Here is a 23,880-nt window from a genome sequence, read left to right as displayed (position 1 = left end):
ACTCCTACTTATCCTCCCTTCACCTTAAGATCCCAGGATAAGTTACAACCATTTAAAATGCAATATTAAGAACAGTTTAAAATTATTACAATCACAAAAACAAGGTGGGTCCTAAGAGTGATGTTTCAACTGCACATAAGAGCTCTCTTCTGGACGCACCCTCAGATAATGTCAGTCATTCTGTCTCTATGGGAAATGCAAAATGCTACACTTGGGGATGACACCTGCCCATCACACCTGACAGTGAAGTGGCCCAATAACTAACAATGGGGAAAGTGGAACAACATTCTATTTCTCTCACCTGGAGGCAGGTCCAGGAGCTGCAGGGAGAAGGCGCCAGCATGAATTTCCGTTCTTCCACCCCTGTCCACTGAAACTCACATGCAGAGCTCCTACAAGTACCAGGCTTCCCACTTCAAATCTTCACATTTGAAGGAAACAGTGAAGCTAGCATCCTCATCTCCACTTTGCCTGATCCTAATTATTACACCAAAAGAGGATAATCTCACTCTGGAATGTAACTCTAAACAGAAACAGAATTCAGCACAGGACTGTGGGCTAGGGCTATGGAAATGGTGCTTCAGTTCATAATGGCTTCCACTAAGTTTTATGGGACAAGACAAATAGGCTGTACTTTGGAAGAAACTCAAGGGCAGGGCACCTTACCTCTGACCCAGAAACCGGAGCATGAGGCTCAGGTATAGCACAGGACAAACCCCAAAGTGCACTCTTTTCCTCTCTCCCATATAAGTGAACAGCTTCCGTTCACTCCTGAAGGCAACGCTAAAGTGCTGCACTTGGGATAACAGCAGCTTTGCTGTGCCAGAAGCTTCAGAGGTCACACTTTATTACTAGCCATGGCTGCTACAAACCATGACCCAAGAAAACTATCAGAAAACACTACTTTGTAACATTATGGATGACATGCTGACATTCCAATAATATAACAAAATGGAAGAATGAGAGGAACCAAGAAAGTTTTTGTAGCTAGTATATTATACATCTGCAAAGGGGGCTATGGAGCGGGGGTTGGCTGAAAAGCCACATAAAATTTTTAAATAACAACAGTAATAATTGGATTCTGTAAAAGCAACTGCTGTGTGAATAGCAGTTAATCTTCTCTGTGTAACAGAGCTCCCTCTAGGTTGAACATTCAGGTATTTCAGAAACCAAGGCACACCAAATTTCACCCCCCTTTAGTACTCATAAAATGCAGAAATTCCCTGCAAAACAAGTGCTCATTCTCTAGTTAGCAAAGACTTTTTGTGCGAGAACGTGTGCAACACGCCCAACTGGACCCCCAAGGAGTATCTTGATACTAAGGTAACCTGGATCAATACTTCAAAACAAAGCCAGACACACGCACCCTACACTTCTTGTGCAAAAACAATGAAATCTCAGACTTGTGCATTTAACCTAGGGTGCAATCTATGTAGTAGCCAGCCATTTACAATCCATCCATCAGCATGCATTTAGAAGTGGGGAGAAATCCGTTATTTTCTCACTCTTTAACTACCCTGGATTGTGCAAGGAGTAATTAAAGTGTCTCAAAGTTTTTATGCTAGCTGATGTTGAGTATGTGCCCCATTTACACCTAGTTGAAGTTGATTTAAATGCATTGCTTGGAAAATCTGGGGGCTGTTTCATAATATTCTATACCAAAGTTAAAGCTAGTCTCTCATTACCAGGAGAAGAGGTATAAAATTACTGATAGCAAATTACCCTATTTTCCACCAGCTAGATCTGGCACACCCCTCAGATGCATCAGGAGACGCTTCTGTCAGGAAAGGAATTTTAATATTAGAATGACAGGATTGGCTCACCACCCTGTTTACCATGTGTAACTGTAATTATCATAGGATACTTACTTGTATGAAAAGTCATTACAAATCAGCTATTGTTCTTTATGAAATGAATGCTGTGCTTGTCAGAGGAAGCCAGCCACTGTGACCTCAACTGACCATATGAATTGGGCCTAAAGACAAGACTGGCTAAACAGGGGAGCGTCATACAAATCAGAGATGTCCTATCTCTGGAGACAGACTACTACTACAAAAGGTGTTTACACCCTTCTCCAAAATATATATAGGAACATAGGAAGCTGTCTTAGGCTAAGCAGCTTAAAACAAAGCCAAGTTGTAGGTCCCGGTCCCCTACAGAGAGGATACACATAGATTGTGGCTGACATCAGGTGCACTTGGCTTCAAAGGCCAGTGGTGGGAGCACACTGGAGCCACAGTAAACAGTAATGGGTATGCAGCCTTCTAGAGAGTCAGACCCTTGGTCCATCTAGCTCTGGGTGGTCCAATGCATGGCCCAAGGACCACACGCATCCCTCAGCAACGTGTGATGCCCCTCAGCCCTTGTGCCACCTTCCCAAAGCAGGATAATGAAGGAGATGGGCTTTGGGACGGAGGCATGATTGCTTTGACAGGGTTCTAGAGTCCTCCCACCTCCTTTCTAAAGCCCAGTTAGCACTTTCCTGGCTTGGGGAAGGCAATGCAAGGGTGTAAGTGTGTGTGTCAAATTTTGGCCTCACTTCTCCCACCCCAGCATGACAAGGCAGTGTGTAGCTCGTGGCTTCTGTGCCGAAGTACTTTTGCGGCACACTTGGTATGAAAATATGAGTCACCCTGACTAACTAAACTCTGCTTAACACTAGGGGTGGGGAACGTCAGGCCAGGGGCAGACTTTGCTCTTTCAATCTTTCAGCAGAGCCCGGTACAAGGTCAAAATTCAGTGCCCCCCACCTCTCACATTCCATTCTCCTTAATTCACTATGTCATAGTTGCAATGCCCTTCAGAACCTCCTAGGTTCAGTGTCCAGTGCGGAGGAACCAGTAGGGCTGCCATAAATCCTCCTCTGTTCAGGCCCAGGGGCCAAATGCCTCTCTATCTGGATCTTGAGTTTCTCCTCAGGTCATAGTTCCTCCTCAGCCACGCCCTCTGTCCCAAGGCCACAACCCTCACCAGCTCTGCTCTGTGGCCTCCTTGAACAATTCTGGCTGGGCAGAATATCCTTGGACTACAATAATGCCTCATGTTTGCTTTGGTGGAGGATACAGGGGGAGGGGTGTTGCTCTACCCACTTTTGCCTCTGGTCCCACCCGCCACAAGGTTGCTCAGAAGGAAATGTGGGTCTGTCTGAAAAGCAGCCCTCCAGGGTTTCAGAGAGGGAACACTCCCAGACCTACATGGAGATGCTAGACATTGAACCTGGGTCCTTCTGGCCACAAAACAGATGCTCTACCACTATGAAACAGATGCTCTACCACTATGAAACAGATGCTCTTCATACCACTATGAAAGTAGTTCTCTATTAGTAAAAGCGTGCTTCTATCATTCTTCCTACCTAAATTTGTCTCCTGCTTTGTACAAGGGATTTCCAACCTCCTCACACAGGCCCCGTTTTCTAGTTGTTTCAAATTTATTAAGAAGGCAACCAAATAAGAGGGTTGTGGACAAAGTTTTCAGATGCATGCTTAGCATAAAAGGAGAGGCAAGCAGTGGGAAAGGGAGCTTGGCAGCCCATTACGGGCAGCGTGAACATCAGTGACAAGGCATCTGGCAAAAGCTCCTGTGAGCAAGCCAGGACCAGGGGACCAGCCTTTTCACATCTGGTTAAGTACCACTAAACCCTCAGACAAGCTGCCTAATTATGACAACACTTCTGCTGGAAAATTAGCATGCTTGACTGACCATGCTCAGAGGAAAGAGGGGGGAGGGAGCAGCTGGCAGGAATGGGCAGTGCTACTGAAAATGCCTAGGAGTGGCTCCTGAAATGTAATCTAGAGCATGGCTGCCTTCAGAACCATGGCCCAATGGCATGCTTCCCCACTGTTCTCAGACTTTCTCAAGCAGCTGTCACCAATAATGGCTATTTCCCACACCACAGCTTATGTTGTGGAGCAAGGTGAGTCTAGTTCACACGCACAGATGGGGAAAAGAGGTTAAGACGTGACTAAGTTTATACAATACTGAGAGCCACATATAAAGGAAGCAAAACTGAAAAGGATCAGATAAACGTTAAAATTATTACCTTTTGCAGGAAAAAATACCCAGAACTAATTCTATGTGAAACTTTTTGTAGGCACTTCAGTTCTAAAGATATAGAACCACTGCTCACTAGCAGCACATACAATGGGATTTTATTTGCAAGAAAGCATGTATTGCTGCCACATTGCTTCTTCCATCAAGAGCCACACCAAGAATTCTTGTCTGGTCACTTGGGCATCAATGACAAATGCAAATTTTAAAATTAGTTATTGATGCCCAAGTGACAAGACAAAATGCACTGATTCTGATGAGAATTCTACCACGGGAAACTCCTGGTAGAGGGTGTAGAGACCTAGGCTTTTCTTGATCAGTTATGAAGATCCCTGAGTGATCCTGAGACAGTCATTCTCTTACACCCTAACCAACCTCACAGCTTTGTTGTGGGACAGTAAGGGGGAGAGAATGGATCACTCCTTTACTACCCTGAACACCTTAAAGGAAGAAAATGATATAAATGCAATTAGCAAGTTCTTAAAAACTGAAATGTATTGAGGCCCAGTCTGGAGTTCTGTTTAATCTAACTTTATTAGTGGGTGCTCACAATGATAGCTTGCTGAGTCTTTTACCAGTGTCAGCGTAGCATACAGCCTACATCTCTCTCTGAAGAAAAAATATCTAGATACAGTAATCCATGGCCTAGTTATATCCAGGATAGATTACTGTAATAAATTGCACATGGAGCTGACTTTGAAGACAGTACAGAAATTACACCAGGATCAAAATGTGAAGGCCAAATTGTTAACTGGCAACATTCACTATGAACATGCAACTCCCTGGAGGCACGTATGGCATATTTTGTTTGTGAGGCTCCATCATTGCCTTGAAACTTACCTTTGCATCTAGGCTGGGATGAACATGGAAGGATATTGAGTTGAGCTGTTTGATGATACTAGCTGAAACTGAAATGTTCGGTTTGCTGCAGAAATATAGTCACTGGATTGTTGTTTTAACCATTTGGTTGCAGTCATTGGTTTATTTTTAAGATTAGGTTCGTTGTCATTTTAAAATGAATTTTGTATACCAAACTGTGATCCTAACAGATGAAGGACACTACCTATGCTAAGTGAAGTGAAGTGAAGTGAAGTGAAGTGAAGTGAAGTGAAGTGAAGTAAAGTAAAGTAAAGTAAAGTACTATGCTAGTGTCTACTAGTCTGCTTCCAAGTACTATTCAACATGATGGTTTGGGCATTTAAAGCCTTGATCAGCCTAGAATCTGAGTAGCTGAAGGACTATCTTCTCCTATATAAGCCTGTCCGTCCAAGTGCTTCTGCCACATGAAGTTCAGTCCACAGCTACCAGAAATGAGACAGGGTCTTTTCTGGGATGGGACTCAAAATTTCAACCTTTTTCTCATATTGTGTTCATCAACTGCTGGCATTATACTCTTTTAGGTGCCCAGCACAATCTCAAGTGTCCTTTTGTCCTTTTGATGGCATCTGTTTTTATTGTTATTTCTCCTGGTTGTTTTTAATATTTGTTTTTGTTTGCCAGCTTGAGACCTCAGCGATAAGGCAAGATACAAACCTAGAAGAAAATAAAGAAAAATAGCTACAAATGTGTGGTTCCTAGGCTACAGGCCAATACCAACAGGTGATTCCAAAACTCTACCGGTGGTGATGGGGAATTTAGATCAAGTAGATAAGATATTAGGAAACATTTCCTGTAACAGGTAAGGGATAAAAAAGTAACACAAGGAAATTATAGAGTCTCCTTTCTTTGATGGCTGCAAGAGTAAGCTGAATAAGGGTCAGAAAGCAGTTAGCAAAGCCCACCTATGTGTTAGTGATAAGCCTATTAGGTGCTTGAGATTCTATCCCACCACCTCCCAGTTGCCTTTTTATCATTTTAAAATATGCATTTCAGAACCAGGAAAATGTTTTACAATATTTAGTGGCAAACTATATATAATTTGCACATAGAGATCAGGAAAAAAACAGACACACAGACATTCACTTAGAAGAGAAAGAAAGTTACCCAATATTTTATTGAAAGTAGGTGTTAAGTACAATAATCTGTGCTCTGCTAAATCTTATCTATATACCCCTCTTCAGACAGACAACCAGTGCTATCTGGAAACATGTTTTGTGCCTTTGAGATTATTTATCATGACAGAAGAGAAGTTTGAATCTTAGAAAACTTGCTTGCAGATTTATCAAAGTCCCTGCTTCCATGGATTTTTTTTTAATCATACATCCTTCTGAATGCTCCACTCACCATTGGACATTGTAGACACATTTCACAGACTCCAGGAAAATCACAAAGCAATAGTGTCCCTCCTGAAGAGAAAGAAACTGCTAAGCCTCTTGTGACTTACCTGTTGGAAAAATCATTGTCAAACTACAGGGTTGATCACAGTAAGAAAATTGTACAAGCCCAGAATGTTAGACACCCACACGCTGGCATGATGGAGAATGAAATATCTTGCAACATCAAACAGTTAAGTGAAAACATTTCCACCTCGCTCTGAACATCCTACACTGCCTCAAATTAGGATATTTGTACGTACCCAAAAATAAATATTTTGCCAGCTGCTGTGAACTTAGAAGAGGCTTTAGACCCCCAGAGAGCTTTGGAGAATTCACAGCAGAAACAGTTTCAACAGCCACATCTATAAGATCAGGGAAACAGGGAATGTGAAAGACTCCTGCCTGAAAGATGCTGCCAGCCAGAAGAGACTATTGGGGTAGATGGACAATTTTATCTAGTACAGTATAAGGCTGCTTCCTTGTTCCTAAATTCTTCAGCCCTGACTCTTGCTGTCATCATTCAAGTTCTCATGATACAGGTGAGGCATCACTGGACACCACTCAAAAAAATAAGGGAACTTTGTTACTGTTTGGATAGCTAAAGTTAAAGGTAGTCAGTAATGATGAATACTAAAAATGTAATGATAAACACCACCAGGTTTCAATCCACAAAAACAATAAATGTGCACCTGTATAGTGCTGTTCTGGGTCATGACCAGAAGGGTTTCCTGCTCCATCATGTGGTCCACAAAGGTAATTTTTAAGAATGAAAGAGTAATTCCCAACTCTGATCTATGAAATTATGACCTGCACAATACAAAAAAAGAAAGGAGGAAATAATTTCTTTTAACAGGAGGAGATATTGCATAATTGACACTGTTGGGGGAAAGGCCTTGCCAATTATTGTAAGATACCCAAACTTGCATATTTCCCAAATTTCATGAAGGATCAAAGTTTTATAATTTTTCACCAAGAAAAGATGAAGTATCACAGCTAGCAAAGCTAGCTTAGGGCCAGAATAGATGTGTCACAGGAGATCTACAAGTAGATCTCCCAAGATTTTTGTTTATTTTAAAGTGTGTGTGTCAGTATCCTGATATTTATTGGAGGTGTGATAGCAGCAAAGGTTTTTTGTTGTTTTAAAAAACCTTTTTTCTCCATACCATTTCCCTAATTTACATAACCTATTATAAAGGTGCATATACTGTACCTATATTTTTCCCCTATACTGGTGGTAGTAAGGGACAAGTGGAGGGAGTTTAGATCAGAAAAACTACATGGAGGGAAAAGGCTAAACATCTCCTCCTACCAAACACTACTACTGTGATCAACACTATGGCTGCTTTAAAATTAACTCACACCAAAAATCCCATGGCAATCCCATGGTGGATCTTCTACATCATGTCTGCTTTGGCCAGATAGAGAGAAAAGGAGATAGAATTGAAGTGAAGCACTAGATCAGGACTGGGGAACATTTCCCCCCCACCAATGGCTGCATTTCCTTGAGAGTAAACTTTTGGGAGAATGCCAATGGTGGGCAGGGCCAAAGTCAACTCTCACACACTCCCCTCTCTTTCACACACAAATACACACACCACTTCAATTCATCTATCCAGTCACACATATTCACCACTCACCATCCCACCCAGCAAAACATATCTATCCACATATAAACAAGTGTATGGAACCACAAAGATGCAGCTTGAGAAACCCAAGATCAAAGGTTTGATTCCCCATTAAGGAACAGCTGCATACGCCTGCATTGTAGGGGGCTGGACTAGATGATCCTTAGGATCCTTTCCAACTCTATGACTGTTTCTATTAAATAGGTGTTTATGTTTGCGTGTTGAGAACAACTGCATTCATCCCATGTAATAATCCTTGGTTTGAGGAGATATGTTGTTTGGCTGAAAGAGCTGGAAGAGAGAATTCTTATGTTGCTGTTGCAGAGAAAATTGAGCACCACGACAACAGGTTTCTATGCAAGGGGCTGTTGCTTTTTTATCGGGACCTAAAATGTATCATGTACAAAGAAGAGAAGGAGATAGTATTAAAATCCTTTGCTGGTTAGAGTATTAAGAAGAAAAAGAAAAACTGAACCCAAACAAAGAGCACAAACCAAATCTATACAAGCCACTTCTTACTGACTCTCAGGTGCAGAGGGTCATAGCAGAAGTATAAACAGGAATTTCTTCCGAACAGAGGCATGGGTTGTGCTACATGTTAGGGAATGAAGGGCTAAAGGCAAGCAAAGCAGAAAGTAACCCACTTAAATTAGACAGAAGGGTTAACTGCCTATTTCACCTTTTGATCAGGTTCAATTTGGTCTGTTAATCAGTCAGCCATGATTAAAGCAAGAATATACAGAAGCATCACATGGTTGGGTGTGTCAGGAAGGAAGCTAAGGCAGCCAGTCTTGTTGTTTCAAGGTTTTCTTTTAAAGGCGAAAAAGAGATTTTATGGTATAGGAAGGAAACTGGATTCTTCGCTTTGCCTCCAGGAATGCAGTGGATTCCTCACAGCTTCCAGCATTACCCCAGCAAAAATGTCTCTTGCGTCTGCTTCCTTTGTTTCAGTTTTTTTCCCCTGCCTTCAAAACTCCATAACTACTACAGCCTTTGTGGATCATCAAACTTGTAAAACCATAGTAACGTCTTTCACTTCCAACCCCAAACTTGAAATGACCCTACCATTTGATAAATTAATCTACTCTTTCCAAACAGGAATCAATTTTAGCTATAGCCTAATTGGCTAGTTTCTTAGAAAGCAAAGTGCTTTTGAGTTTCCACATTCTGTACTGTACTTAATCAGACAATTTCTGCAACGAGGCAAAACACAACTGCTTTCTTTCTTCTGTATAAATGGGAGCAGATCAGTGGACCATCTAGTTCAGTGCTATGTCCAGGGAACTTCATGTTAAGCCATGAAATCATCCAACAGCCATTAAATCTGCAGAAATCATGTAAAGTATAAAGAAATACCACAGTCTGCCTGTTTTTGCTGCTTCCTTTGAGTTGTGAGCAGGGCTGGACAAATCTCAGGAACCTGTTGCCTGGGTACCTAGAAAGTTTGATATCAGCACATTGAAATATTTTTAAAAATAGAAAATAAAACCAGCTCCGTGCAGGATGGAAGTTTTATAAAAGACTGATGTATGCAAAGTATTTCCAGTCCTAGTTATAACAAATGCAAGTAAACATTATTATCACTGTCAGCATCTGCTTTGTACAGTGACTGGTAAACAAAAAAGGGGCCTTCAGCTTTATCTTTCAAAACAGAAATGAAAACTTGAGAGGATACCCTACACTATCCTGGAAAGCCTGGACAAAGCCAAAGAGAGCAAAAGCGGTCAAAACAATACTAGTCTTGATCCTTCTATGCAACTTACGAAGCATAAATAAGAAGGAAATGACCATTCCACAGAGCTGCATAGGGGCTCAGGTGAGGCAAGAGAAAATAGCATTTTCACAAATTTCAGACTGAAAATGGAATGTATTTAAATGAAGGGAAAAGGTGCTAACAAATGAAGATACTGAAGCAATAAAAAACAGAAATCATATTTATCATTCATAAATGTTTATCTTCTCTAACAGGCAATGACCAAATCTGATGTAGATGAGATATAAGTTTTAACCAACCAGTTGTTACTTGTCATTTCCCCTTGCAAATGGAAGGGTTGTTACCTCATCTGGTCATCTGACATACTGGGTTGTGCACAACCTGACTTTGGCACCAATAAAATCTAGTACTTCTATATCTCTATAGTCAAATGGAATGAGAATAAGGGGAAAGACAAACATGCATTAAAAATGTGTGGTTCTAGAATATCGAGTAGTATATGCTACAGTTCCTGGCTGGCTACTCTGCTCCTGCCATTTGCTGCATTGCCAGTCATCTCCTACTGGAAAATGAAGCACCTCAAAGCCTTGAGACAAGAAGAGGTTGTGTAGCTTCCATCTCAAGCACACAGCTACAGGTTGTCTTCCTGCCCAGCAGTAACAGGAGGAAACAGCAGTAAAAAGATAGGCAAATAGTTCACCTATACACAACATCACTACTGCCAATGCTTCTTCCTGCCCCATAGATGGAAGTGTCCCATCTCAGTAACCAGCTGTGTGCTTCTGTGACAGAAGAAAGGAGAGGATGCAGCACAATATCAAATAAATTATCCAGTCCTTACCATCCTCACAAACTATCAATCATCAGGAACATGGCCTCTGCATCTCCTTACTTTGAGGAATTAAAGCTCATCAGAGGCCACAAGCACGTCTGCTTTATTTGGTTCTAGACTCTTATCAGCTCCTATAAAAGGGAGCAGGAAAAGGCCACTGGCAGGTTAGTAAATGGGAGCAGCCTAAACTATAAAAGACCATTACATAATGCCCAGCAGAAAACCTTTAACAACACATTCAAAATGGCATGGACAACAGGTTTTTGTCTTGGCTTTTAAAAACAGATTTGCAAATATAGTTCCTATTACCTGCGATGTTGAAATCCACCAGCTATTATTCAACTAACTTTTATTCAGGAGACCTTTTGAAATTAATTGACCTAATTTAATAAAATTAATAATAATGATTTATTTATACCCTGCCTATCTGGCTGGGTTTCCCCAGCCACTCTTGGTGGCTTCCAACAAAATATTAAAAATACATTAAAACATCAGTCATTCAAAACTTCCCTAAACAGGGCTGCCTTCAGAGGTCTTCTAAAAGTCAGATAGTTGTTTATTTCCTTGGCATCTGATGGGAGGGCATTCCACATTTAGCCACATTAGTTTCAGTGGGTCTACTCTGAGTAAAACCTACTTGAATACCACCCATTTTTAATTCAAAAGATTGGGTGCCTAGAAATGTAACTATTTAATGCAAATTATCTGGTATGCATGCATTTTTCCTGCAAATTGTCATGCTTGTTAACACAGTGCATCAACAGCTGCCACTTGGCTTTTTTGCCATGAATAAACATCACATCAGAGGTCTTCTGAGGGTGGGATCTTCTACTGCAGTAGAAAATGGTGCGAAGGGCATTTCTAAAAACATTAGCATTCTAAATATTTTAATGTGCCTCATATGGGTCAATGTGTACATCGTTATCACATATATGCACACCTCTTGCAGAAGCATGCTTAGTCCTTGTCACATCATGTCCCAAATGCCCTGGGCCTTTCCCCAGCTTCAGGTTATAGGCACTGCTGCAGGTCCAGTATAAAAGCAAATGTTATCTAAATCACTGTTTGCATTCCACACAAGCCATCAGCATTTGTCAAAATTCAAAATGTAGCCAGATCCTGCCACAGAAACATTTCAGTGACTACAAGGCTTGAGGCGCGGAGGCTGCAAACTGTTTCTTCATTTTAAAAGATCTGATAAAGATGCCAAATTAACATCATTAAACTCTTGTTGAGTAAAGTATTCAGCTCATGAAGCAGCAGCTATCAACACTAGCCCACAGCATTAGCAAGGTAAATACTTCAGTATTCAGAAGGAGGAGGAGAACCGAACTTGCTGTTAACTTGAAATATGTAATTATAACAATCCACAAACTACTTACACCAGCATATTCTCAATGAAGTTCTATTGCAGTCTATAGGAATACGCCAGAGTAAGATGTTCATCGACTGAAATCTCTGTGAATTACATGTGTTACAGTGATTAGTTAAACTTAACATCCAGGGCAGATCCATCTGACACACACTTTTCTTTCACAGTAAGTACACAACTGTAATGATGTAATTTCACACTGTAGAAATGATGTCACCAGGGTTTTCAACAACAAAAAATCCAGTTGTAAAACCTTCAAGTGACTTTTCTCTTCTGAATAATATGGCGAGGGCAAAGTTCATTCGCTATGATACGTACAAACATGGCAGTAGACAAAAGATTGCGAAATTTGAGGTTAAAAAAAACACACCTGCTTTCCACAGGAACATTAATAGAAAAATAATAGATTTACACCTTTTGTCTCAAAAAACCTTACAGCATGATCCTGTACATATATACCAATGTAGCTCTTACTCCCAAGTAGGTGTGCACAGGATTGTGGCATTAGCAGTCTTCCTAAATAAAATGTTGCTTCATCTCTTTATTGTCTCACACTTCCTTGCACTATGTGTGCAGAGCAGGGATAGCCAGCCATCGGGAGACAACTATTTCACTTAAGTCTTCTGCATACATCTGTTATTTATTTGTTATTCCTAATATTTATAAATTATACCCTGCCATGAGGCACCCAAGGCAATGTTCACATTTTACATTCCATTTTGTTAATAGAATATAGAAAGGGGTTGCTATCTTAAGAAACCGTATCATTATTGTTTTCTTATTACTGAATGGCAGCTATTACCAAAGAGTGGACTATCCATGGCTCACTATGAGCAGACCTCAGATGCCCGTGGTACTAAAATTCACCAAACCCACCTGACAAGCCACTGCACACAAATAGTTCACTATGCAGAGCATTTCAAAGTGGTATCTATGCGGCAACCATAATACAGTATGCAAACAGCCCCTGATTTATGGATAGAATAGTGCTCTGCTAGCTATCCGAGTCTTTTCAGATTTTTTATAATGTGAATCCATAATGATACAGCAACTACATTTCTACCAGTAACATTATATTTTGTGTTCACTTAAGAGATGATGCATGTATAGTTCTGCTGTTCTTTGTTTATGTTTTCAAATGGGTCTGGAAACTGCGACACTCACCACTAAGAATGTCATCAGCTCTGTCCAATAAATATCAAGCAATCCCGCAATCCCATTTCACATAAAATTCACCATTGCCGTAGATACACTACATGAGAAGAGCAGGATGCTTTCCCTGTGACAAAACTGCATTTAAATGCTGGCGAAATGTGATATCCCCGCAACAGAAATGCTTCCTTGAGGAAAGGTACCTAGCCATCCTGCAACGATTAAGTAACAAGTGTGCATTTACTGCATTGTTAACTGATCTTCTCAAAAGGATCTCTGTTTTATTTATTCTAACTAACTTTTACACAGATTTTATAGTATTACATTTACCAATAGTCTTTAGGGATAAATGAATCGAGAGAAATCCTTGTAATTACCATGGATGTTTGCTTAAGGTGACAGAGGCTGCAATCCTCTTAATTTGGGAGTAAGGCCCATTGGAGCCAATGGGGCTTACTTCTGAATAGGACTGTGCTGCAAAATGTACATGCTACTAAATAAAAATATTAGTACATTACAAAGCAGGAAAAGGGTTCCAAGATGAATGGCTTCCATGTCATTCACTTGCTCGTTTTATTTTAATAGCAGTAGCTAAGTGTAGATTCAAACATATAGCTGAAGAGATATATTCTGTACTGCAGCCAAATATTTGTTTATTGGTATAAATACCTGTTTGAATGCTCTTAAATTTCAGGGGCAAATGGCACAATCATAGCCTACGACAAAATCTGCAGTTTGAAATAATATTTTAAAAATAAATAAAACCATCCCATCACCCCAATACAATTTGCTACCTGAGGCAAAAAATCAAAATAGTTCCCTCTCCTCACCATCAATTGAGAAGTTTGCTGCACTGTACTCAAAAAACTGCTGTCTGAGGCAAGTCGCCCACTCTGCCTAACTGCAGGGCTGACTTGGCTGACCAGCGCTCGAGGTCATCAGTTCTTCTTCTATACTTAAAAGAAACTGTGGCATTAAAGATTACACAAAAAAAGCACAAGCCTCAAAAATCAGCACAGGTTATCCCTCACTTCCAGTGCTCCGTAATCCAAAAAGAATTTTTCTTTCTATATACTGTATATATATATTTTTAAAATCTTCTTCTAACAGAAAACTCTGTCAAGTTCAGCATTTAATCAAATCTCTACAGGATTCAACCACCAGATTTGGGGGCATGTTTTTAGGATTGGTGAAAAGGGTTGGATTTGTTCATGAAGCAAAATAGATTAAGAGTTCACCCTGCCCATAGATAATAAATCCATAAGCGTTCATGCAAATACAAACATGAACACACAGTGGAAAGAAGGACAATAAACATTTAGTGCCCATATGTGCCGCTTTCCCAGTTGTGGATAGATAAACACAACATTTATATCTTGCTCAGTGCTCCTTGGAGTCACAGTTACAAGCCCTCAGAGTTCCCCATAAAACAGCAACAAGCAGGAGTCCAAAAGGAAGACGAAGGAAAAGCTAAATCACTAACATTTCCCAACAAATGAGAAATCTGGCCGGGTGGTAGAGACTGTGTGGGGAAACATTTGAGAGGCTCAAACAACCCCAGCCCTCCCCCACAAATGATCAATTAAAAGCCGTCCTTCTGCCAAGAGCCAGGCAAAGACAGGCAAGCGACTGCCGCAAAGAAAACGCTTGTCCCGATCGGTTCTGCATGACAATTGACGGGAAGGGGCAGGCAGCAAGGCCCATCCTCTCACCATGGTGATTAGGCATTCCAAGTGTGCAAGATAGCCCTAGCTAACATAAAGAGAAAGAGAAGCTGGAGACCAGCGGATGCGAGCCAGGGCCAGATGGTCCTGCAGCCGGCAGAACTGGAGCAGCTCACACGCAGCTCTCCGCCACTTTAACGGCCCAAACATTTCTTTATTCCAACAATACAACTAAAAGAGACGGACAATGACAAGGAGTCACGGCAACAGTTTGCTCAGGGGGAGAAAGGGAAAGTTGAAGCCAAAATGCAGAAATAAAGGTGTAGGAAAGAGGTTGGCTGTGGGCTCCACTGAACTCTGAGGTATGACAAACCAGTACATATCTGGAACAATCTGAAATCCAGTACAAATTGGGAATGATGCTACTGAAATCCATGAGTTTTAATTGGCATAACTGACATCAAAAGCTGACCTGTCAGGACGATCTTTTCTGTATTCACAATCCAGTTTTCACTCATTTAAAACTCACCTGTAGTATCCTCCCTCATACAAACATGCACACACAAAACTTTTTAGAAACATAGCTGTTTTCACTATGTTTGAAAGTAATCCTAATCCCAAATAGCTATTCACAACATGGTTTTCCTTCTAGCTCCTAATTTAATGTAGTTAAAACATTTCACAGGAAAGGCTTGAAGATATAGCAGTATACAGCAGTAAAAAAACAAATTAAAAAACCCAATCAAACATCATGTCTACAAATTGCACATGGAATAATTAGAATGCATATCCCTTCCTTAGTATAGGCCCTAGTATGCAAACAGCTGGACAACACGTGCTCTGCTGAAGGAGCCACAGCTAAAGCAAAACTTGAGTTCATTGCATAATATGCTAAAAGAAAAGAAAAACCAGGAATTGATATATTATTATTAATTCCTGTTTGGCATTTAAACAGAACAGTGCTTTGATTTGCTCTCAGATGTTTCCATTCATTAGTTTCAAAGCTACAAGTTACTGAAGTGATTTTCAAAAGCCGCCCAAACAAGAAGTTCACTCCCTACTGTGACGCAAAATTGTGAGAAAATAATGAAGTATGAAGAAGTCGATGGTGCCTTATTCCCTGTCCTGCTCTCCTAGATTGGCCATTCGTTTACATGCTTCATTCCAGGGGCACTTGGTACTAAATTGCTAGAAAGAACCAAAGAGCCAAGAAGAGGCTCTGGAAATATGATTCTTCAAACGAAAGAGAGAAAAAGAACTATGTTCCATATTATGTGGAAAGCAAGGTCCAGAAATATTCTTCTGCAACAGGCTAAACTTTGAAATAGCTGTAATAAAGAATAAAAGTGACTCAAACAGAAATAAGCATCATTTGTAGACTCAAACTTAAGGGCAGAGATTGCAAGTAACTCTAGGAATACAGGAGACAATGCATTCTGGAGTTCCCCAAAATGAACAGAGGGAAGGGAACTGCAACAACCAAGTGGTTTTGCTCAGCAGAAAAAAAAATTGTTCTGCATGATCCAGGTGCTGCTGCGGACCTTTCTGCCAGTTCCCCCTGCTGAGAGGAAACACTGCGGCAACTAGTCTGTGGGGAGCAGTCAGGACAATTTATTTTAGAAGCCAAAGAATAAAGAGGGTTTTTAAAAGGAGAGTTATAGATATCTGTCACACAGGGATACGTTTATATCCACTCCAGCTGGAAACTTCCACACTAATGAGGACACGTTTGTCTGAAGAACCCCATGTAGATGCCTGTGCAACACAAATGCAGTGTAAGCAGTGTTCCATAAATGTCATTAGCATGCTCAATGAACATCTAAACAGAGCTACCTGGACAAAACATTTGCCTTAACAAACCCTCCTAGGATCATGCCCAGCTCCTGGAGACTCCAACTTTTCTGGAACCCTAGGGATCCAGAGGAAAGAAGTGTATTTGCTAAGGTACCACGGACCTCTCTCTAGGAAGCGGATTGCAAAGTAATAATTAGCAAAAATATGTTAAAGGCATATGATGCACTCGTTAACTTCTGCCATTGACTTGGGGTACAATTGTGCACTCGTAAAGTGCTGAATCCAAACTGAAATCTGAAGTTCAACCCCGTAAACCTCAGAACATATTCTGGAGCCAGAACCCAAAACTCTATTATACCAAAGTAAATCCTAAACGACTTTCAAGAGGGTATGAGAATCAATCCAAATTTACAACACTAATTAACAGAGATAAGAATGTAGCCTCATGGGAATATAAATACGTGAAGTATCACTTAGTATCTAATTAATACAATGAGATTCCCACATTTATATCTCTACAAAGCCACACATTTCCTTCATCAAGCCCTGTTATTTATATTGTAGAACACCTTGGACAGCTTTGTCTTTAGGTGTTTTTTTTATCAAACAAACAAAAAAACCACACCCTACAAACCCACTGTGTAGCATTCCCCTTCTTAAAATCAAAGAACCAGTTAGTGAGAAATCCAACTTTGAAATTACAAGACACAAACAAAAAATGGAATTTAGTCTGTTGGTGGCGGCACAAGGAATGTTATGTGTTGCAATTAAAGTTATTCACCCGTCATGTGGTATGCTTCCATTGCACTATTTGGGAGAATACAAATAAACAGTACAGTCCGGCAATTCTGTAGGGTGTCTATTGGAGGCATAAAGGGTTTGCTGATCTGATGGCTTTTACTACCTCCATCAATACACTTTTGCCGACCAGCCTGTCTATACAACCATTTATCTGCAATGTATGTTAGGGTGGTGGTGAAAAGAATCCTTGTTTCACAGGAAAGGTTTGTATATACTGTTTGCGCAAGAAAACGGAGACAGCTTTTTAGGGGCCAATGACCAGGTATTTATAAAAGCCCATAAGGACACATTTACATACATGCAAATATCTCTAATTTTGTTCCGAGCTGTGGTGTCACTAGAAAGCTATTTCAGCCCTCAGACACATTCTATCAGCTATCAACAAAGAACCTTTCATACATGGAACATACACCCCACTCTTCTCCAAAATACTGAAATGTCCACAAATATATATCCTATGAAATAATATCTAAACATGCCAATGGTATCTGAAGGTCGTAAGTAGCTGCAACAATGCTCTCTCGCTCACACGCATGCACGAAGTTTCAATAAAATGCCTCTAAAACCCTTGCCTGTTAAAATAAAGTTTTAACTAGATGAGAGGCAATATTCGGGACTAGAGCTGAACCTGGTCAGTCTCCATTAATATGCACTTTACCTAGCCTATTGGGTAAAAAGTCGTTTTTTGTTTTGTTCCCACAAGAGCTTTATAAATTCAAAATAATTTATATGTTTTTTATGGCAACAAACGGATAATCAAGGAAGAAAAACGTTCTGTATCTTGACACCTTTCAAACCATCTGCACAGATTTTATTCCAACTTTCAATGTGTGTTTCTAAAACTTCCTCCTTAAACCCTCCCCAACCCAGCCCCCGTTAGATGGCATATTTTAATGAGGTTCATCTATTTACTATCTGGGAATTCATCAGTACTCCTAACAACAAAGTCAGTGAAAGGAAGATACGTCCTTTCTGAACAGAGGAAGACAGACAATGTGTGTGAGTACATGTAAACACAGATGTGCCCACCGTCATATCCTCTTTCTAAATATTGTCAAATTATTAATATAAGGTATTTTATACTAGTTTTTGACAGGAGTTAGCAACATGCAATCTTCAATATGCTCTAGACATATTGAATTGGCAAGCCAGCTTTTTACACTATTTTTATCTTCCAGTGTGCATGATCTGAGTGAGTTTTATATTCGTATGGAGTTTAAACATATAATTGGGAACATGATACATCTCTTCTTTCCTCCTTTTATTAATATTTTCCCTACTTCACTCTCTCTCTCTCTCTCACGCACACATTTAACTGTTGCACACAGGTATCAAAGACCAAAAAGCACATGCAAGTAGTTCTTCTTACACAGCTTAAGCCGCTCTAGGGCAAAAGAGAGCGTACACGTCTGTAGTGCAACATGTAGCTTCTGTCTTCAAGAGGGAATCATTCCACACTTACAAACGTTGACATAAAAGACACATTCATGGCATATTTCAAAACCAAAGAGCGATGGATTTACAAGGCAGGTTGATTTTATGGTGACTTTTATTGACAAGGTACGCAGGCTTTCGGCAGATGCCTCGTAGCACTGGGAAGTTAACACAGTGCCTAATTCAAGGAGACAGCCCGAGGAAGCAGCACCGACAGGGGAGAGAGCGCAACAACGTCTCTATTACTCTCCTCGGCATCATAAAGGAGCAGAAGAAAAATGGTATCCAAGGGGTAACTGGGAAGCTACGTAGAAGTTTTTTTAAAAAATAAATAAATTGCTGGTTCTTCCATGGAAAATAAGCGGGAGGAAAATAAGCGGGAGGGGACAAGGTCCCACAAGAACGAACAAAAGGGGGGGGGAATCTCAGCTCAACATCTAAGCTGTGCATTTGAATTTGGAGCGGACCATCAAAAGCCAAATACTGCCTTATCTTCCACTTCTTAGGTGGGGAGTTCATGGCACTTAATGACCAAGGGGGTGAGCTGTGGGAGAGGAATGCTGCAACAGGCATTGCTCCCCAAACAAATACTATACAGGCTGGCTTCAGCTTGGCTCCCAGCCTGCAAAAAATAATATCACTTCTGAATTTGAAGAAGGAACTGCAGGAAACATCTCTGCCCATTTAAGAGTTATTGGGGCAGGGTGATCTCCTTGCCTAGAGCATCACCAGCTCTCTTTCTTTCTCTGCTTTGATGAAAGGGCTTAAGTTAGCTTACGCTAAACATCCAATAATAATGCCTTTACACTGATCAGGGGAGCAAATAATGGTGCACTGATTACAACCGGAGACAAATATGTGAGGGAAAGGGTTGGGGCGGGAGGAAGGGAAGGGAGTTCAACAAGACAGTAGGGCAACAATCATGGAATAGGCAAGTGGTCTGGAACAAATGTTCCTCCGTAACTACAGGGAGACAACCTCCAATGCATTCACAACATAGAGATTCCCTCCCATTTCTGGAATGTTGGTCATTTTTCTGTGACTCAGCATCCCGATCTAGTATGAGAATAACAGCTTCCTTGCGTAGATTCCCTTCAATCCCCCTCCCTCTGTAACCCATTATCATAAGTTTAAAGAAAAAAACAGGAGCACAAGTATTATGACACCTCCTAGCATTGCAAAACGTAGCTGTTGAACATTTTTCTGCCCCAGCTAAGCAAAGTTGAGGTACTTACATCTATCATTTCGGTCCTCGGGACTGGATGAGGTCTCCCGGTCCGAAATGAGGCCAGAGACAGCGAATATCTTTTTCCCCGTGTCATCGACTTTGAGGGAGCCGGGGGAGCCAGATGGGAGCTGGGCTCCAAACTCATACTCCTTGCCATCAGCGTCTGAGAAGCGAAGGTGGGGAGAGTCAGTGTCATGGCAGTTCTTCAGACGCTTGGCAGGTGTAAAAGCTGACTGGTAACTCTCCCTGTCCTCAGTGGAGGCAAAGGGACGGAAGGCCCCAACGCCACTGTGGTTCAGCATGCTGATTGGGGTGCAGTCCAGATTGGGGGGAGCAAACTGGGGGTGCAGATGCAGCAAGGAAGGTGGAAAATCACGGTTGGTGAATGCTCCTGGCACACCACCTTGTCGGTGATACATGGAGGCAAAAGTATAGGAGCCATTAGTGAATGGGATGTGCACATCCTTGTCCACCGATACTGGAACACCAAAGGGCCTTGGCTGCTGGCAAGGGATGGAAGCATCGCGGCTTGCTTCAGCGGTAGAAGCGAGAACCATCAGGGCTGGAGATGCCAGAGGATTGGGAAGGTAGGAGGAGTTTTCCATCTTGAAGGCTGCCCGGTGTAAGTCCATCGGAGTCTCTTTCCTTGACAGGGCCGCAAGGAAAACGGTCTTCCCTGGATGGAAAACAAAGCAACGTCTGGGTGTAGAGCTGGGGGGTCTCACTGAGGCTTCATCACTGTTCCAAAGCTGTGGAGAAAAAGAAGGGGAAAGGGGAGGAAATGGTTAATTGCCATTCAGTCCTGGACAGTTACCTATCATGAATGCAACAAGAAAATTGTATGAGCAAAGAACCAAACCTCCATGTGTTCTCTTTCAGGAAAGTTCACAAATAACTAGAAGGGTCTCTAACTAAGGGTGTGTCAGCACAAGTCTTTCTCCTGCTACCAGCTTTAGCACCAAACTTTGAAGTCAAGAGAAGATCCCCACTAAAAGTAGATAAAATGGGGCAATTTTTCCACACACCAACACTACTCTGTGGTTCATGCAGGTAGTGCAACTTGCTCTGACCTCACCTTCTGCTGTAAGAAGGGCAAGAAACTAGTGCATGTTCAGAATGAGTGGTTTGTGGGGACTGAATGCTCTGAATAAGGGCTATATGGGATGAAAACAATCTTTAATGAGCAAATGAAAGGCAAATGACCTGACTCCTTACAGACAAAAATATGGGGGGAAATATTGGACTGTGGAAATCAGTGGTGGCAATTTTAGGTTATTATGTTTAAAGAAAGTAATTACTATTTTAAAAATTTGGTAAGTTATTCACAATTTACAAACAAGCATTTCTGCATATATCTGCACAGCCCATTAAGAAAAAATAATGTAGAAACCGTATCTGTTTTCTGTTGTAGAGGCCCATGTGAATATTTACCTGTGCAGATATACATACAAGTTATAGATTTCACTTTATATTCAATGGTGCATGTGGGCATAAACATGCCTCTCTTATACATTTCTCTGAATTGTTCCATGTGGTGTTTGTGTGCTTTTACGAAAGCAGCAACAACTTCATCAATAAAGTGCTTGGCGTCTCTGACAATATTTAAAATCGTAATGGGAGCCAGTGCCATATGATCTCTTGCAAGCATCTGCCTTTTAGGTTGAGGACAGCACAAAATGGATCAGTAATTTTACTTCCTAATGCGCTCATGCTTAAGTAGATTTGTAAACTGTCCTGGATATGCCATTAGCATTTAGAGAAAAATGTTAACAAAACGTCTAGGCTTGCTTTTCCTTTAAATTACTTACAAATTCTAAGTAACCTATTATCCCCACTCGCAAAGTATCAGTACAGATATTTACATTTACATGTATGTATAAATAATAAAATTAACTTTCCCTCTAACCCTTTTTAGAGTTGAAATCAAAATCACGTTCTCTCCTCTTCAACCTAGAATCCACCCCCCCCTCCACTTTTTAAGCTTCCACTGCCAACCATTCAGAATGCCACAATGCCCTTGAATGTAAGAGAACTGTTACTTTAAAACAATGTGCTAGCCTTGCGGCACTCAAAAGGCCACAAAAAAATCATATAATAAAAAAGCTGTTACAAAATGTGCCTGTTAGATCCAGAAGGTCAGACATAGCAAATAAAACTTACTGAAAGAGTCTCTTTTCTAATGGAGTGGCTTTTGTATTCTGTGAATGAGCAAGGCTAGGTTAACAAACTCTGTGGAATCCTGACTGTGCCTTTCATGCTGTCCAGCAGTAACATTTCCTTTTCTCCCATTCTGTATCCAGACGCTCAGTGACTGTTATTAAGTGTGAAGATGAGAGGGCATCATCTCGCCTCTTCCTCATTTGGCTCCCTTCCTGATACAGATCAGTGCTAAATCACCAGATTATAGATCTCACATTAACAAAGTTTTGGTCGCTTCCAAATTTTAAATAACTTTCCGTCAAGTACTAGCCATGGACAGAAAGATGCCACGGAGAATCTGAGTTATCTTCTGCACTGTTTTCTGCATAGCTGATTTGTCACAGAAAAGCAAGCAAACAAATTTAAAACAAAAAACTGCAATAATAGGTGAAGGTGAAGCAGGGGATAGGAGACCTGAATGCTCATTTTCAATTATTTTTAAAGGGAGGGGAACACCCTACCCAGATAAATACATAAATACACTATTAATATCTGAATTGACCCATGGGACTGAGGGAAAACCATAGCCTTTCTAGGATTTAAATAAATGAGGGGGGTGAGAGCACACTACTAATGCCTCTGTGCCTGCTTTTCTATTTTTACTTCCACTGTCACCTCATTACGTTAAATGTATTTCATAAATTAGTAATCTGGAAGCCACACTTGACACTCCTTGTAGAATACTGTGAATCACTCCAATCGCCCTATTCGTTCGCAAACTTCATTACATAGAGAATAAATCAACATATTATGATATTGCACCAAGCCAAGTTTATTTTTTTTAAAAAAACCCTCCTGCATCCTTTTCTCCCCCATTTTCTCCTTGTCTCTTACCTTCTTTTCCACCATCTCTTTGCCCCACACGATTATCCCCTATCACCACCATCATTAGGAGCATGTACAGATGAGGCTGCGGCAAGGCCAGTCATTATGAAAATCTATAGATAATACACTCCCAATGTCAAAATGTCATTGGTTTTTAAATATGGAACCCAAAATAAGAAAACTAACTGACCTGCTTAATTAAAAAAATATGGATTGCAGGATAACCAGCCTGATGAAACATTTGGGTGACTGGAAGGGAGCGGGCACAGCCAAAGTAAGTAACTGTTACTTTTCTGCCTCTATGCTGATTTTTTTAATTTAGCACCCTGTGCAAATCCAGATTAAAATAACTCCAGCTATTGATCCAAGCAGTGGAATTGACATTAATTTTAGTTCACTTCTCACTTTGCAAAGGGATCAATAGGAAGTAATAACAGCTGACATCCTCGCTGAAAGGAAGAGAAAAGACGGTCTAGCGACAGAAATCGAAAAGCAACCAAATAAATCAGCAGATACTTTTCCATGGCATCAGACAAACTCCAAACAGATTGCAAAAAGTCTTTGTTAAATTAACTAAACAAGGAGTGGAGGAGGCCATGGGGGTGGAGATAAATCTATGAAGCTACATAAACTGTCCACTGGGTATCTGAGTTAGATCAGCACACAAATAATAATAATATTAATAATTTTAAAAAATTGTTTACTTATATTTTCAAAATCACCACTTGGCTTTATGGATAAGCATGTTTCTTTGCAAGAACACCCGTCATTTGCACCGATTACTTAAATGCAAAGTGAAGCGGCAAGACCAAGAGAATCCCAATTAAAAGCTTCAGCCTTTATTCATAACAAAAACAAACCCACAACTTAGAACAAAATCTAACATGTTATCCACAGCTTAGGTTTTGGTTGCTCTGTTTATTAATTATTATGTTATT

The 23,880-nt window shown here is 40.7% G+C and overlaps 1 protein-coding gene across 8 annotated transcripts in view; it reads right to left on the bottom strand.

Annotated features, from left to right (window-relative positions):
• The window catches only part of RNF220 (ring finger protein 220), a 325,409-nt gene that overhangs the window by 291,178 nt on the left and 10,351 nt on the right, over positions 1 to 23,880 (bottom strand). For all 8 annotated transcript variants that reach the window (XM_081865514.1, XM_081865518.1, XM_081865517.1 and 5 more), the window contains one exon: positions 19,926 to 20,667. In XM_081865514.1, the coding sequence (XP_081721640.1) occupies positions 19,926 to 20,550 (625 nt within the window). In that variant the 5' untranslated portion in view covers positions 20,551 to 20,667. Of the gene's footprint in view, positions 1 to 19,925; positions 20,668 to 23,880 lie in introns of those variants that run through there.

Source organism: Podarcis erhardii, assembly GCF_964252035.2.
Source record: "Podarcis erhardii genome assembly, chromosome: 6".
Taxonomy (NCBI): Eukaryota; Metazoa; Chordata; class Lepidosauria; order Squamata; family Lacertidae; genus Podarcis; species Podarcis erhardii.
This window is presented reverse-complemented; position numbering and strand designations above follow the sequence as displayed.